Raw genomic sequence first — 14,282 nt, 5'->3', positions numbered from 1 at the left:
ACTGAAGCTATATGGACAGGACTAATGACAACATGCCCTCCCCCCTCCCTCTGAGCTATATGGACAGACTAATGACTCCTCCCCCCTCCCTCCTGAGCTTATGGACAGGACTAATGACCCAACATGCCTCCCCCTCCCTCCTGAGCTGATGGACAGGACTAATGACCAAAATGCCCTTCCCCCTCCCTCCTGAGCGTTATGGACAGGACTAATCCAACATGCCCTCCACCTCCTCCTGAGCTATATGGACAGGACTAATGACCAACATGCCCCCCCCTCCCTCCTGCTATATGGACAGGACTAATGACCAAACATGCCCTCCCCCCTCCCTGAGCTATATGGACAGGACTAATGACCACATGCCCTCCCCCCTCCCTCCTGAGCTGTATGGACAGGACTAATGACCAACATGCGCCTCCCACCTCCCTCCTGAGCTATATGGACAGGGCTAATGACCAACATGCCCCCCTCCCTCCTGAGCTGTATGGACAGGACTAATGACCAACATGCCTCCCCCTCCCTCCTGAGCTATATGGACAGGACTAATGACCAACATGCCCTCCCCCTCCCTCCTGAGCTATATGGACAGGACTAATGACCAACATGCCCTCCCTCCTGACTGTATGGACAGGACTAATGACCATCATGCCCTCCTCCCTCCCTCTGAGCTTTATGGACAGGACTAATGACCAACATGCCCTCCCACCTCCCTCCTGAGCTATATGGACAGGACTAATGACCAACATGCCCCCCCCCCTCCCTCCTGAGCTAATGGACAGGACTAATGACCAACATCCCCGCCCCTCCCTCCTGAGCTATATGGACAGGACTAATGACAACATGCCCCCCCCCCTCCCTCCGAGCTATATGGACAGGACTAATGATCAACATGCCCCCCCCCCCCCTGAGCTATATGGACAGGACTAATGACCAACATGCCCTCCCCCTCCCTCCTGAGCTATATGACAGGACTAATGACCAACATGCCCTCCCCCCTCCCTCCTGAGCTTATAGGACAGGACTAATGACCAACATGCCCTCCCTCCTGAGCTTTATGACAGGACTAATGACACATGCCCCCCCCCTCCCTCCTGAGCTATATGGACAGGACTAATGACCAACATGCCCTCCCCCCTCCCTCCTGAGCTATATGGACAGGACTAATGACCAACATTGCCCTCCCCCCTCCCCCCTGAGCTATAATGGACAGGACTAATGACAACATGCCCTCCCCCTCCCTCCTGAGCTATATGGACAGACTAATGACTCCTCACTCTCCCTCCTGAGCTATATGGACAGGACTAATGACCAACATGCCCTCCCCCTCCCTCCTGAGCTGTATGGACAGGACTAAGACCAACATGCCCTCCCACCTCCCTCCTGAGCTATATGGCAGGACTAATGACCAACATGCCCTCCTCCCACCTCCCTCCTGAGCTGTATGGACAGGACTAATGACCAACATGCCCTCCCACCTCCCTCCTGAGCTATATGGACAGGACTAATGACCAACATGCCCTCCCTCCCCCCTCCCTCCTGAGCTATATGGACAGGACTAATGACCAACATGCCCCCCCCCCTCTCCTCCTGAGCTATATGGACAGGACTAATGACCAACATGCCCTCCCTCCTCCTCCTGAGCTATATGGACAGGACTAATGACCAACATGCCCTCCCCCTCCCTCCTGGAGCTATATGGACAGGACTAATGACCAACATGCCCTCCCCCCTCCCTCCTGAGCTATATGGACAGGACTAATGACCAACATGCCCTCACCCTCTGCCCTATCGAACAGAGCTAACTTTTTTTTAGATTTCATCTTTTTCTTTTGATTTTTTTTCCCCTTCATATCCTTTTTAAAATTGTTTTCTTATTGTTATGTTGACTGACGCATAATTTGTAATAAAATGCGAAGCCAAAATAAACATATTCCCAAACCGTGAGCCTTTTTTGTTCTTAAAAGTAGCACAGACTCACAGACGTATATATTTTATAATAGGTTACCTAAGCAAGATCAACCAATAAAGGAGTGGCCTCATCTTCCCTCCCCCAACCCATCCTCCCCTAGAGAGAGAAACAATATAGCACTGTGCAAGCTCTGCTTACACCCAATTTCCTTCCATCCAATCAGGCGTTCCCTGAGTGCTGATGGACAGGCCGGGCTGCCTATGTGGAGCCTGCAGGATGGGAGGAGGGAGAATTTCAGCCACTCTGTCCCTGTAAAGCCCCCCTCACCTCTCTGTCACGCCCTGCACATCAAACAGGAAGTGAACCTATATTCCAGAACAGAGTTTTGTCCCAACCAGAACCAGATGTCCAGACCCTTCGACCACCTCTCTCTCCTTTCCAGGTACGGCTCTCCGTCCTGGGCCTCCAAGATCCACTTCGGAGCCCTCCTGAAGCTCCGGGCCAACAGCAGAGCTGGGGACCACCTCAAAGACCTACCCAGCTTGCTGGAGGCCGCAGGGCTCTTCACCAAGTCGCCCTCCTGTGGGAAGGCAATCATCCAGGAGGCCCCCAGAGACCAGGGCCCCTCTCTTTCCCACTCCCCGACCGTTGACCTCAAAATCCCCCAGGTGAGAGGCCTTGGAGGCCTGGGGGTGGACTTCTGCTTGGGCTCCCTGAGCTCTGATCCCTACAGCCTCCCCAGCCACCACTGTGAGAACAGCTTGGGGAAGAGGGAGAGGTCCATCCTGCCCAAACACAGCCGCCGGGGAAGCAGTGGAGGAGAGAGGGACTACTGGGCTTCATCCGATGCAGACCGCCCTGCCTCTGGGGGGCAGTATCCTACCTCTGACCCCGAGGCAGACCTCAGCAACAAGCAGCTGAGGAAAAAGAGGGGACGATACCGTCAGTACAACACAGAGCTGCTAGAGGAGGCTATCGGAGTGGTGATGGGGGGGAAGATGAGCGTGTCCAAGGCTCAGACCGTCTACGGGATCCCTCACAGCACTCTGGAGTATAAAGTCAAGGAGCGCCTTGGCACCCTGAAACATCCACCCAAGAAGAAGCTGAAGCTGATGAGCCGCATGGAGGAACCGGAGGATACGGAGGAACCGGAGGATACGGAGGCCCCAGAGAGCCAAGAAGCTCTGGATGCGACCATGGACCTCCAGTCTGTGTCAGCATCCGGAGAGAATGGCAGGCAGCTGCTCAGTACAGGCCTCTCCTCAGACGAGTAAAGTCACGACTGAAAGAGATTCAGTACTTGATGATATGTGATGTTTTATCCCAGACCAGGTAATCGTTTGCATTTGCCAGGCAGTGGCAATGACAGAGGAGTCTTTCAGGGGAGGCTGCTGAGGGGAGGATGGCTCATAATAATGTTTGGAACAGAGCAAATGAAATGGCATCAATCCATGTGTTTAACACCATTCCGCTCCAGCCATTACCACAAGCCTGTCCTCCCCAATTAAGGTGCCACCAACCTCCTGTGGAGTCTATATAGCTAGTACACAATTGATCAGTTAGGTATGTTGATTTATTCCAAATGCACTTCTACTTACTGTGATCAACCCTGTGAATCAATCTGACCTATTCATCTGAGCGGTTTAATTGTTTTAAAGCCTACTATAAGTAGCTGTTGTCTAAATCAATCAAACACTAAATTGTCTCTGCACTCTTTTAGATTGCCCCTCGACGTTGTCCTAGACATTGTTGAAACACTCCATATTGAAATATGTTTTGGGAGTGTTTTGTAAAGTTTGTTTGTACTGTATAAGGATATCAAACAATATTTTAACGGTTCATCCTGAAACTGCTTTAGATACGGTGCTAACATAATCTAATATTTTTACTAATTGACTAATATAATGTGTGATGTGTTGGCAAAATTGCATTTGGACCAAGCCCAATTGTCTGCACAGAGTTTTATATTGATCAGTGGCGCCCTTTACTGTCCTCTAGGGAGTACTCTAGTTATTACAGCACTTCGGGTTGAACCAACGGTCTCCAACCCAGGTCCTGTAGAACTACAGGAAATGTATGGTCTTATTGGAGTCCAGCTGAAAAAGCCTGCAGACCTTGTAGCACCAAGGTTGGAGACATTTGGGTTGGATACACCAACCTCATTTCTTTGTTTGGGTCATAATGATGACGCATGCTCAGCCCTCGACATGTACAATCAAGGCTTATTTGTATTTGAAACTCTATTCATATTTGATCACCTAAATGGAGGTTTATAATGTTTATTTTACTTTGTGAGCTTAAAGTCAAACACTGGTTGACAATCTCTTTCCCTGTCACTGTTCAGCAAATGCACACCTGAGATCGAATAGACCAAACTACAGCAGAAAGAATATGTGGTTGCAAGGATGCACGCAACCATTGAATACTACTGAAAATCATAATGTGAGGTTGTATGTTTTTGTTTGTTGGGAGAACAGATTCCCCTGTCTGCAATTTCACCTCCTCCTCAGTTACCAACCAAACCTCAGCTATGGACGTGTTGGTTGTTTAGCTACACAATCACTATGGAGAAACTGGTTTGGTCTAGATTGTTGACACGTAAACTATATTTTGTCTCAAATGTGTATTGAAACGTACATTTGCACAATGAGCACTTTTCTCTGAAATACATGTCAGTTGTTGGTTAGCTAGTGAATTTTGGCTATATTAGCATAGATGTGACATCAGTCTCAACACCTCAAAACGAGACATTGTTTCAAAGAGATCAAACTAGCTAAAACACGCCACCCACAATTCCCCATGTGGCACTTTCTTGTCCTTGTTGCTAGCAGTCTGGCCATCCAGAATCACAACAACACACTTCTGCCTCATTGAAGCCTGCACATTGTTTTTCTGTCGCAAGCTAACCATTTATACTCTCCGAAAGCACGCCAGATTTACAACCACTCAGATATGTCGCTATCCGCTGTGTAGTGTGACTGGGACATTTCTTTACCTGTGTTCACCCGTAGCCTTCACCACAACTCAGGATAATGTTTGTGTGGGGCTGCAGTACTTGTGTGAATGTGTATATTTCTATCTTTATCAGAAATGTATGAACTATGTTAGATATCTATACACAAACATACCTCACTCAGATGTATATCTCCTACTTATTTCCATGCCTCTTGTATCTTACTCAGAATCATCTGAAAAAGGGTAAATCTCTTTTTTGTTATTGTCTGCGAACAGACACTTTTGGGATGTCTTACCATTGACTGATAAATATATGCACCCAACTCTTATCAGGTGTTCTCACAACTTACCTTAACCGAGCATTTGTTTACCAGTTTGAGCCTCCTGGACATTTTAAACCTGTGCTGCAGTTAGCACAACAAACTTCAGGTGTGAAGTCGGGTAGTTTCGTTACCTCTAGGGATGACTGTCCCTGCCTAACAGAAGAAGGCCGGGCAAGAAGGCAAGGGACAGGTGGAAATGTTTGTTCTTAAAACATTTAAAAGAAATCTTAACTATGTTTTTAAAGATTGGTTTTATTCACGTGTTAGATTGCAGCTTTAAGGTGCAGTAAATTGAGTCTCAACAAAGGTTTCGCCATGTGGCGCATAGCACTAAGGAAATTCTTTGGAGAAGTGTAGAATATGCTGAAGCATAGATACTTTGCCCATTACAGTTTTAACATCATGACGTTTTTAGAAAACATCACATAATTCAATGGATGCCGTATTTGTTCCTCCTTGGTGATACCGACCAATAACAATTTATGGAAATCTCAGAATTGTACACAATGTTCACTTATCTAATTCTACAATCAGAACTAGAATCCAAATACTCATGGTGACTAGAACGCTCGGAAGCAGCAACATGGCGTCCCGCTGTGAATTTGGCAGAACTACTGTGAGTACTACTTACCCTATCAGCAGTTATACCTCAGGACATTTCAGAATATTAGATCAAGCCCCTATTGTCCTTGTATAAGGTTTCTATTACAGTGCTGGTTTTAATACAGTCATCAGACAGCTTGTATTACTACAGTTCGAGGGAAATCTTTATAGTTAACAAGACTGTAAGATGTTTATTTCTTACTCTTCACCCAGTAAGTTCTTATGCATCATTTTTGAGACTCATGTAAATCTAGATGTAATTAAAATATTTAGACAAACATTTGAGTTGAAAGTTTGATTTTGGCCCACTGTGAACACACAGCTACTACAAACTCTTAGATAATTGGTGAAACTGAACTGATATCACATGAAATGCAAAACAACAAGAGCTTTCCTTAAGCAAGGCTGGTCCTACTGTCTCCTTTCAGGTTTTTTTTTGGGGGGGGGGGGACAACATTACATTTCAGAATCTCTGACATTTCCTTTAGTCTTTCAGGTGTATATAAGTATAGTGAAAATAAATATAGTTAACTAATTAGTATGAATCTACTGTAACTTTTTAAATGTGCAATGTATACCAGTCAAAAGCTTGTACACACCTACTCATTGAAGGGCTTTTCTTTATTTTTACTATTCTCTACATTGTAAAATAATAGTGAAGACCTTAACTATGAAATAACACATATCGAAAAATGCAGTAACCAAGAAAGCTATTTTATATTTGATTCTTCAAAGTAGCCACCCTTTGCCTTGATGATACCTTTGCACACGTTTGGCATTCTCTCAACCAGCTTCAGGAGGTAGTCACCTGGAATGCATTTCAATTAACAGGTGTGCCTTTTTAAAAGTTAATTTGTGGAATTTCTTTCTTAATGCGTTTGGTTCAATTATTTGTGTTGTGACAAGGTAGGGGTGGTATATAGAAGATAGTCCTATTTGGTAAAAGACCAAGTCCATATTATTGCAAGAACAGCTCAAATAAGCAAAGAGAAATGACAGTCCATCATTACTTTAAGACATGAAGGCCATTCAATCTGGAAAATTTCAAGAATTTCTCTGCCGCAGAGGATACATTTATTAGAGTTACCAGCCTCAGAAATTGCAGCCCAATAAATGCTTCTGAGTTCACTTAACAGACACATCTCAACATCAACTATACAGTGGAGACTGCGTGAATCAGGCCTTCATGGTCAAATTACTGCAAAGAAAGCACTACTAAAGGACACCAATAAGAAGAGGAGACTTGCTTGGGCCAAGAAACACAAGCAATGGACATTAGACCGGTGGAAATCCGCCTTTGGTCTGAGTCCAAATTTGAGATTTTTGGTTCCAACTGCCGTGTCTTCGTGAGACGCAGAGTAGGTGAACGAATGATCTCAGCATGCGTGGTTCCCACCGTGAATCATGGAGGAGGAGGTGTGATGGTGTGGGGGTGCTTTGCTGGTGACACTGTCTGATTTATTTAGAATTCAAGGCACACTTAAGCAGCATGGCTACCACAGCATTCTGCAGTGATACGCCCTCCCATCTGCTTTTCAGCAGGACAATGACCCAAAACACCTCCAGGCTGTGTAAGGGCTACTTGACCAAGGAGAGTGATGGAGTGCTCCATCAGATGACCTGGCCTCCACAATCACCTGACCTCAACCCAATTTGAGATGGTTTGGGATTAGTTGGAACACAGAGTGAAGGAAAACTAGCCAACAAGTGTTCAGCATACATGACAACTCCTTCAAGACTGTTGGAAAAGCATTCCTCGTGAAGCTTGTTGAGAGAATGCAAAGTGTGCAAGCTGTCGTCAAGGCAAAGGTTTGCTTCTTTGAAGAATCTCAAATATAGAAAATATATTTTGATTTAACACCTTTTTTTCTTTTTTTACTACATGATTCCATGTGGGTTTTGATGTCTTCGCTATTATTCTACAATTTAGATGATAGTAAAAATAAAGAAAAACCCTTGAGTGAGGTGTGTCAACTTTTTTGACTGGTACTGTATATGTATAAATCTTTTGATGAACTTGCAAACCAACTGTGATAACCCTCGAGTCGAGACATATGCTTCACAGTAGTTGCAATAGATTTTGGTTATGATTTCATTTCATTGTAATTGGTCATCGGAAACTAATCAAGATCACATCTTTGTTTTGAGGATGAGTCCGTTTTATTAGTGGATTCGATGGGATTGACAACAAAAAGGTAAACAAATCAAAGTGAGTTACTTTAATCAAATTAAACAGTTGCAAGACTTTTCTGTGTTACCATGAAAATCACGGAGCCTTGCTCCTAAGTAGTCGCTGCCATAAAATTGCCATTATAAATCCGGATACTGAGAAACGATTAGACTATTTGGAGAGAAATTTAAGGTTTTGTTTTTTATTAGTGTTTTGCATGCGGCCCATTCTTGCACAATACACAAACCGTTTCCGTGTTAACACAACCCTTGTGGAACCTGTTTTAATGTTAAAATTACAAAAATCTACAGAAACAACTGAAACTGTTGGTTTCTGCTACCTCATCTCTAGAAAAGGACTGAACCTGCATCAAATAAATCTCACTTCTTGAGGCAGTATGTAGCAATTTCCCATAAACACAAGGGAAGGATATGGGCCGAAGCTTTTTTGCAGGATGTTGAACTCTGCTAGCTGTTTGACCCGCTGCTTTAGATGTATGCCGTAATCTTGTTGTCAACAGTTTTGCGATTTGCTCTCCATGGCCCATCAGGTTAATTAAGCTACAAAATAATTTATGTATGGAGATGTGAATACCACTTGGCAAAGGTTGATATAAGCAAATATTTTCTTGGATGAGACTTCTCTTATACAAGACTACTGAAAATTGAAGGACTGGGTTGGAACACTTTTTGTAAATACTTCAAGGTTCTGTAAAAGTGAAATTCACACTAATTGACTCATATTTTAAAGGTGAGGGTGTTAATGTTTTTCGATCTTTGGTTGTTGGTTTTTGTCAGTGTTTCTACTAATGTGTTTTTGATTGAATAGCTTGTAGGCGTTCTTCCCAATTAATCAGAAATGTAATTTGACCCTTCACACTCTAATGCTGCGATGAGAAGCTTTTCAGAAGCTTGCACACCCTTCAGGTCAATGAGATGAAGATGTTTCTTGACATGATAGTTGTAGTCCTTTGACTCCTGCAGTATTTATATAAATAGTCTTAATACTAATTATACCAAACTATACACAGAGACAGATTTTACAGATGCATTCAGAAACTATTCAGAACCCTTGACTTTTTCCACATTTTGTTATGTTACAGCCTTATTCTAAAATGGATTCAATTGTTTTTTTCCCCTCCAATCTGCAGACAATACCCCATAATGAAAAGCAAAAACAGGTTTTTATACATCTTTGCAAATGTATAAAAAAAAACACCTGAAATATCACATTTACATAAGTATTTAGACCATTTAATCAGTACTTTGTTGAAGCACCTTTTGGCAGCGATTACAGCCTCAAGTCTTCTTGGGTATGACTCTCTCATTCCTCTCTGCAGATCCTCTCATGCTCTGTCAGGTTGGATGGGGAGTGTCACTGCACAGCTATTTTCTGGTCTCTACAGAGATGTTCGATCGGGTTCAAGTCTGGGCTCTGGCTGGGCCCACTCAAGGACATTCAGAGACTTGTCCCGAAGCCACTTCTCCATTGTCTTGGCTGTGTGCTTAGGGTCGTTGTCCTGTTGGAAGGTTGATAATGGCGCCGGAGAGTATGGCTGCCGTTTTTCAGGCTCCTAACCAACTGTGCTATTTAAAAAACAAAATAATAATATTGTAACTCAGTTTGTACATAATGTTGCTGCTAACGTCTCTTATGACCGAAAAGAGCTTCTGGACATCAGAACAGCGCTTACTCACCTCAAACTGGATGAGATTTTTTTTTCTTTAATGAGTCCGACGCGAAGCATATACTGCTTTGTCAAGACATGGCCCAAATCCCCATCATCCGCGTGGGGGGAAAAAACGGAGAAAGGGGGGAGGAGGGCGGGGTGCCTTGTAAGAATTTGCCGACGAGTAGATAAACCACCACTACCCTCTGTATTATTGGCCACCGTGCAATCATTGGAAAACAAACTGGACCATCTACGATTTTACCAGTGACACGCTCAATATGGAAGTGGTCAGATGACACGGATGCTACGCTACAGGACTGTTTTGCTAGCACAGACTGGAATATGTTCCGGGATTCAGCCAATTGCATTGAGGAGTTACCACATCAGCCACCGGCATCAACGACGTCATCCCCACAGTGACCATACATGCATATCCCAACCAGAAGCCATGGATTAATGGCAACATCCGCATCGAGCTAAAGACTAGAGCTGCTGCTGCTTTCCAGTCCGTACGCTTCTAAGAAATCCCGCTATGACCGCAGACAAACCACCAAACAAGCAAAGCGTCAATACAGGACTAAGATTGAATCCTACTACACTGGCTCAGATGCTTGTCGGATGTGGCACTGTAGATATTCCATAAAAAATCTGCCGTTTCCAGTTACAGTAGTCATTTACAACATTAACAATGTCTACACTGTATTTCTTAGCGATTTGATGATATTTTAATGGACAAAACATTTGCTTTTCTTTTCAAAAACAAGGAATTGTCTAAGTGGCCCCAAACTTTTGAACGTGTGTGTGTGTGTTACTTATTCATACATAGTTATATTTAGCTGTTATCACAGATCCAGGGAGGTATGCTCCAGCTGAAGTACTTATGTATTAATTTCTGAAGACATTAACTTCAATATACTTTTTACATTTTTTACTTTAAAATACCTTTTATATTTTGGGCAATGTGTGAAGGAATGAGATTTTGAATTATTGGCGGAGTGGATTCAAGGCACTGTTGTTGGATATGTGAAGTGGAATTGGTTTGATCCTGTAGGTGAAGGATTGGTTGAAAACACTGGTGTATGCAAGGCAAATTATTGTCACAGACAACCTTTGAGATTTGAATTCTTAGTCAACCGGCCATGATCTATACAATGACCTACTTAAGATTTGTGTAATTACCTCATACATACCATGTGTTAATGTTTGCTATATAAATGTTACTCCCTCTATGTATTATAAGGTAAAAAAAGGGGGGGATGCATTTCCATCTGTGTTTTTGTATGCGTTTGTGAAATATCTTTCCCTTCTGTTATTCTTGCTGCTGTTGTCTCTTGCTCTATTTCTGCTAGTCTCCCCCGTCCACTCCTTTTTGTTGAGAAAACACAAACGTGTTACTTGTCATGTACACATATTCAGATTATTGTGGTCAGATCTTAACTCACAATGTTGAAAGCAAAGTGGAGAGAGCGAGACATAGAAGCCCTCAGGGACAAAACACACCCCTCACTCCTTCAGGTACTGTCTACACATTTAGACATAGCAGCAACTTAAAGTCCTGTCCAAAAAAATACAACAATCACCAAAACATGGGGCAGATACTAATTTAGGCTAAACAGTGTCTGTTTCAGTTGAGCTTTTTAGTTGCATGTGGATTTTTTTTGGGGGGGGGGTTCTTTGACTGAAGCTGATCCTGCAATTGAGACCAAAAAAAACATCCAATTGAATCTCTGCGTTGTTTATTGCTTCGTTATTTTTAAAAACACAATGAATGTCAATGTAAACTCCGTTCAGGTAAGACGGCAAACAGTTAAGCTGCATTAATCTCTCCTGCTCACAGTGCCTCAGACACCATAGTTATCACACTCTGTTGATAATGAACTACTGTTTAACAGAATAGATTGGAACCTACTCTCTGAGCATCTGTGGACAGTGTGAGTCCTGAAGAAAAAGAATTTGTGCGTTTTGGTAGGCCTAAGTATAAACTGATGTAGCTGGACACCTCGTTAGTTGAACCTTTCTTCTGGGTGCAAGGTATCGTAACAAAAAATATATTCAAAAGTGGTCTTTCCGCATATGTATGGATTGAACAGATGAAGAGATTCTGACTTGCGATTCCTTTTGTTGGGAAGATTTATTTAGTTAATGTTCTCTTTGAGCAGTCCTTCCTATTCCCTCTCTCTAAACCCACTGGAATTAGAGCTTGTTTTGGTAGTCTACATGTTGCTGCTTATTTTTGGTTTAACAGCTCTACGGCTTGTATATTAAGACTGTTCTATATGGAGTCTGTCTTAGCAAGTTATTCCTTTTAAAACGTTTGAAAGCGGCTCTTTTCAACCCTATACTGTGGACTAATTGTGTTGAATTGCAATGCTTGGAACAATACACTTCAAAAATAATGGACTGAGGCTTTTCAAAATAATTGAATACAAAATATTTCATACGTTATATTTCCAGCTTAAGTGGGCTATAAGCAATTCGGTTTCATATAAATGCCTCGGATTCATTAGTCTCAATGGTTAATGTATTCAGGTGCTCAGATAACAGGTACACACAAACCTAACTGGACCTCATTTCAATTGCCATTTGCACAGTTTGGCAGACTTCTACTGTAATTTATTCATGCATGTTTTTTGGGGGGTACTGTATTAGAACTTGGCTATGGTCAAGTCAATTTTATTTTTTATATAGCCCTTCGTACATCAGCTAATATCTCGAAGTGCTGTACAGACACCCAGCCTAAAACCCCAAACAGCTAGTAATGCAGGTGTCTTTGTGTCTTTGTAGTAGAGAGAACTTAATGATCACTAAGTTATTTTGGTTGCACTGGTACATTTTCATTTCTTGTTAATGCAATTTTGATTTGACAACTTTACTCATAAAATATGACTGCTTCTTATATGCCCCTTTTTATAATCTTTGAACTGAAGTGGTTGATATGATCTCAATTTTGTTTATGTTGCATTGAACCTGGGGCACCAATGATTGTCTTTGTGTAAGAATTTACTCAATGTATCCTGTAAGGGAAAAAATGCCATTTTGGAAAAGAGATTAGTTCTATCAATGTAACAGGTCAAATTCACTGGACGAAATAATCACTTTTCAAAATCACCTATTCTTCTAATACATTTGGTGAAAATGTAATGTTCTCTGTCGTCTTTTTCAAACAAACACACAATTTTGTAATGGGGTCGATTTTCTTTTGTTGCTTCATAAAATTAATAGATTAAATATGAATTGAATTAAATACTGTTTATCTAATTATACGCTCCTACTCATCGCTGTCAAATGTCTCATTAGGCCAACTCTGTGAATACTCATATTTTGCTAAAGACCTATTTAACACTGCTCATGAGCGTCTCATTCCTCCCACACAATTAGAAACCATGGCTGGTAATAAAGGTCATATTGTCTGACTCAGTCATTAATTGGGTTGATATTAAGTTATATTTTTATATAACTAGAACAATATTTCAGCCTTAACTCTTGTTGCTGTATGGCGTGTCAATAGTATTGTCGTGTCTTTGCTATCATTAAATTGAAGACTTATAGTTTTTATCAAAGATTCCTGTAATTAGGGATTACGCGATCAACTGAGTTGTAACGGAACTAATTAACTATGAATTCGAGGGCACCAGGGAAAGTAGTCAGATTACAAAGTTATAATTTCCCAATATAACCTTTCAGATATTTTCATATCTGATCAATAGTCTTCTGATTAATGATTTATTTATTTTTACCTCACGTTAGTCTCATTCCAAACGTCGTAAATTGTTGGTTATCTGCACGAACCCAGTCTTCACTATGAGTCATCCATACATCAATTGTCTTAAATCATTTATTTATTACTAACTAATTAATTCACAGAAATGCATAAACAAACAAACAAACTTAAAAATAGTTACATGAAATGATGGGAAAAATATGCCCTAGTGGGCTGAACCGGCATGGCGGCTTGTTAGACAAAGGAAAAATTGGCGTTCGACCAAGAAGTCACTACAGAGTTCATAATTATAACAATTGACATGCTAATCCTTTACACATGAACGCTCACTCATTCGGGAACAATTGCAATCAATATATATATATTTACGCTCATTGTGTGTCGTCTTGAACGTTGGAGAGAAGTTAGTTTTGGTTGGAGTTCCTTCTGTCTCGGTTATTGTGGATAGTTCAGAGTGACATTCGTTATAGAATAATTGTTTCGGCGGTTGTCTTTCTTCGCGTTCAATGATACCGAATTCCTAGCTGCAGACTAGTAGTCAATATCAACGACTTGTTCTTATTCATCTAAGAGTTTAACCACGTGGTATGGTTAAAGATTCAGCAATGGTACTTAACCTTCGTTCTCCCCGTGGAGGATAAACATGGTCTAATGGTAATTTCTCAGAGTTGGCTTTTATTCAGATAGCAGGAAGGGGCGGTCCTTGGATGTCTGACCCAACTGGCTCAGGGGCGGGTCCTCGGGTTTAGTTCAAATCAAAAAGGGATTTGTATTTTTCTTCATTAAACAGTCCCAAATCATATTACACAATTATACAAACAGTATCATACTCACTCATTCATTTTATACAACAAACAGATGTAAACCTCATATCTGAGGTTATTATATAAACAGCGGTATGGTAATGTAGCCATCCCAATCTCTCATGA

The 14,282-nt window shown here is 42.0% G+C and overlaps 2 protein-coding genes across 3 annotated transcripts in view; both read left to right on the top strand.

The window, feature by feature from the left end:
- Nucleotides 1–14,282, top strand: part of LOC112080525 (nascent polypeptide-associated complex subunit alpha, muscle-specific form) — a 78,815-nt gene that overhangs the window by 51,570 nt on the left and 12,963 nt on the right. The gene's annotated exons all lie outside the window — the stretch shown is intronic.
- LOC112080526 (ligand-dependent corepressor-like) lies at nucleotides 1,695–12,773 on the top strand. The gene has a single exon (XM_070442617.1). It carries the CDS (start codon nucleotides 2,170–2,172, stop codon nucleotides 3,181–3,183), a length of 1,014 nt encoding a protein of 337 aa, XP_070298718.1. The 5' UTR covers nucleotides 1,695–2,169; the 3' UTR covers nucleotides 3,184–12,773.

The sequence above is a fragment of the Salvelinus sp. IW2-2015 genome, unplaced genomic scaffold (assembly GCF_002910315.2).
Source record: "Salvelinus sp. IW2-2015 unplaced genomic scaffold, ASM291031v2 Un_scaffold16363, whole genome shotgun sequence".
NCBI lineage: Eukaryota > Metazoa > Chordata > Actinopteri > Salmoniformes > Salmonidae > Salvelinus > Salvelinus sp. IW2-2015.
The sequence above is the reverse complement of the archived record's forward strand: the minus strand, read 5'-3'. Positions and strand labels throughout refer to the sequence as shown.

Bases quoted from the DNA above. Each gene is read 5' to 3' on its own strand.
- LOC112080526 (XM_070442617.1), top strand. From the start codon at position 2,170: ATGTGGAGCCTGCAGGATGGGAGGAGGGAGAATTTCAGCCACTCTGTC.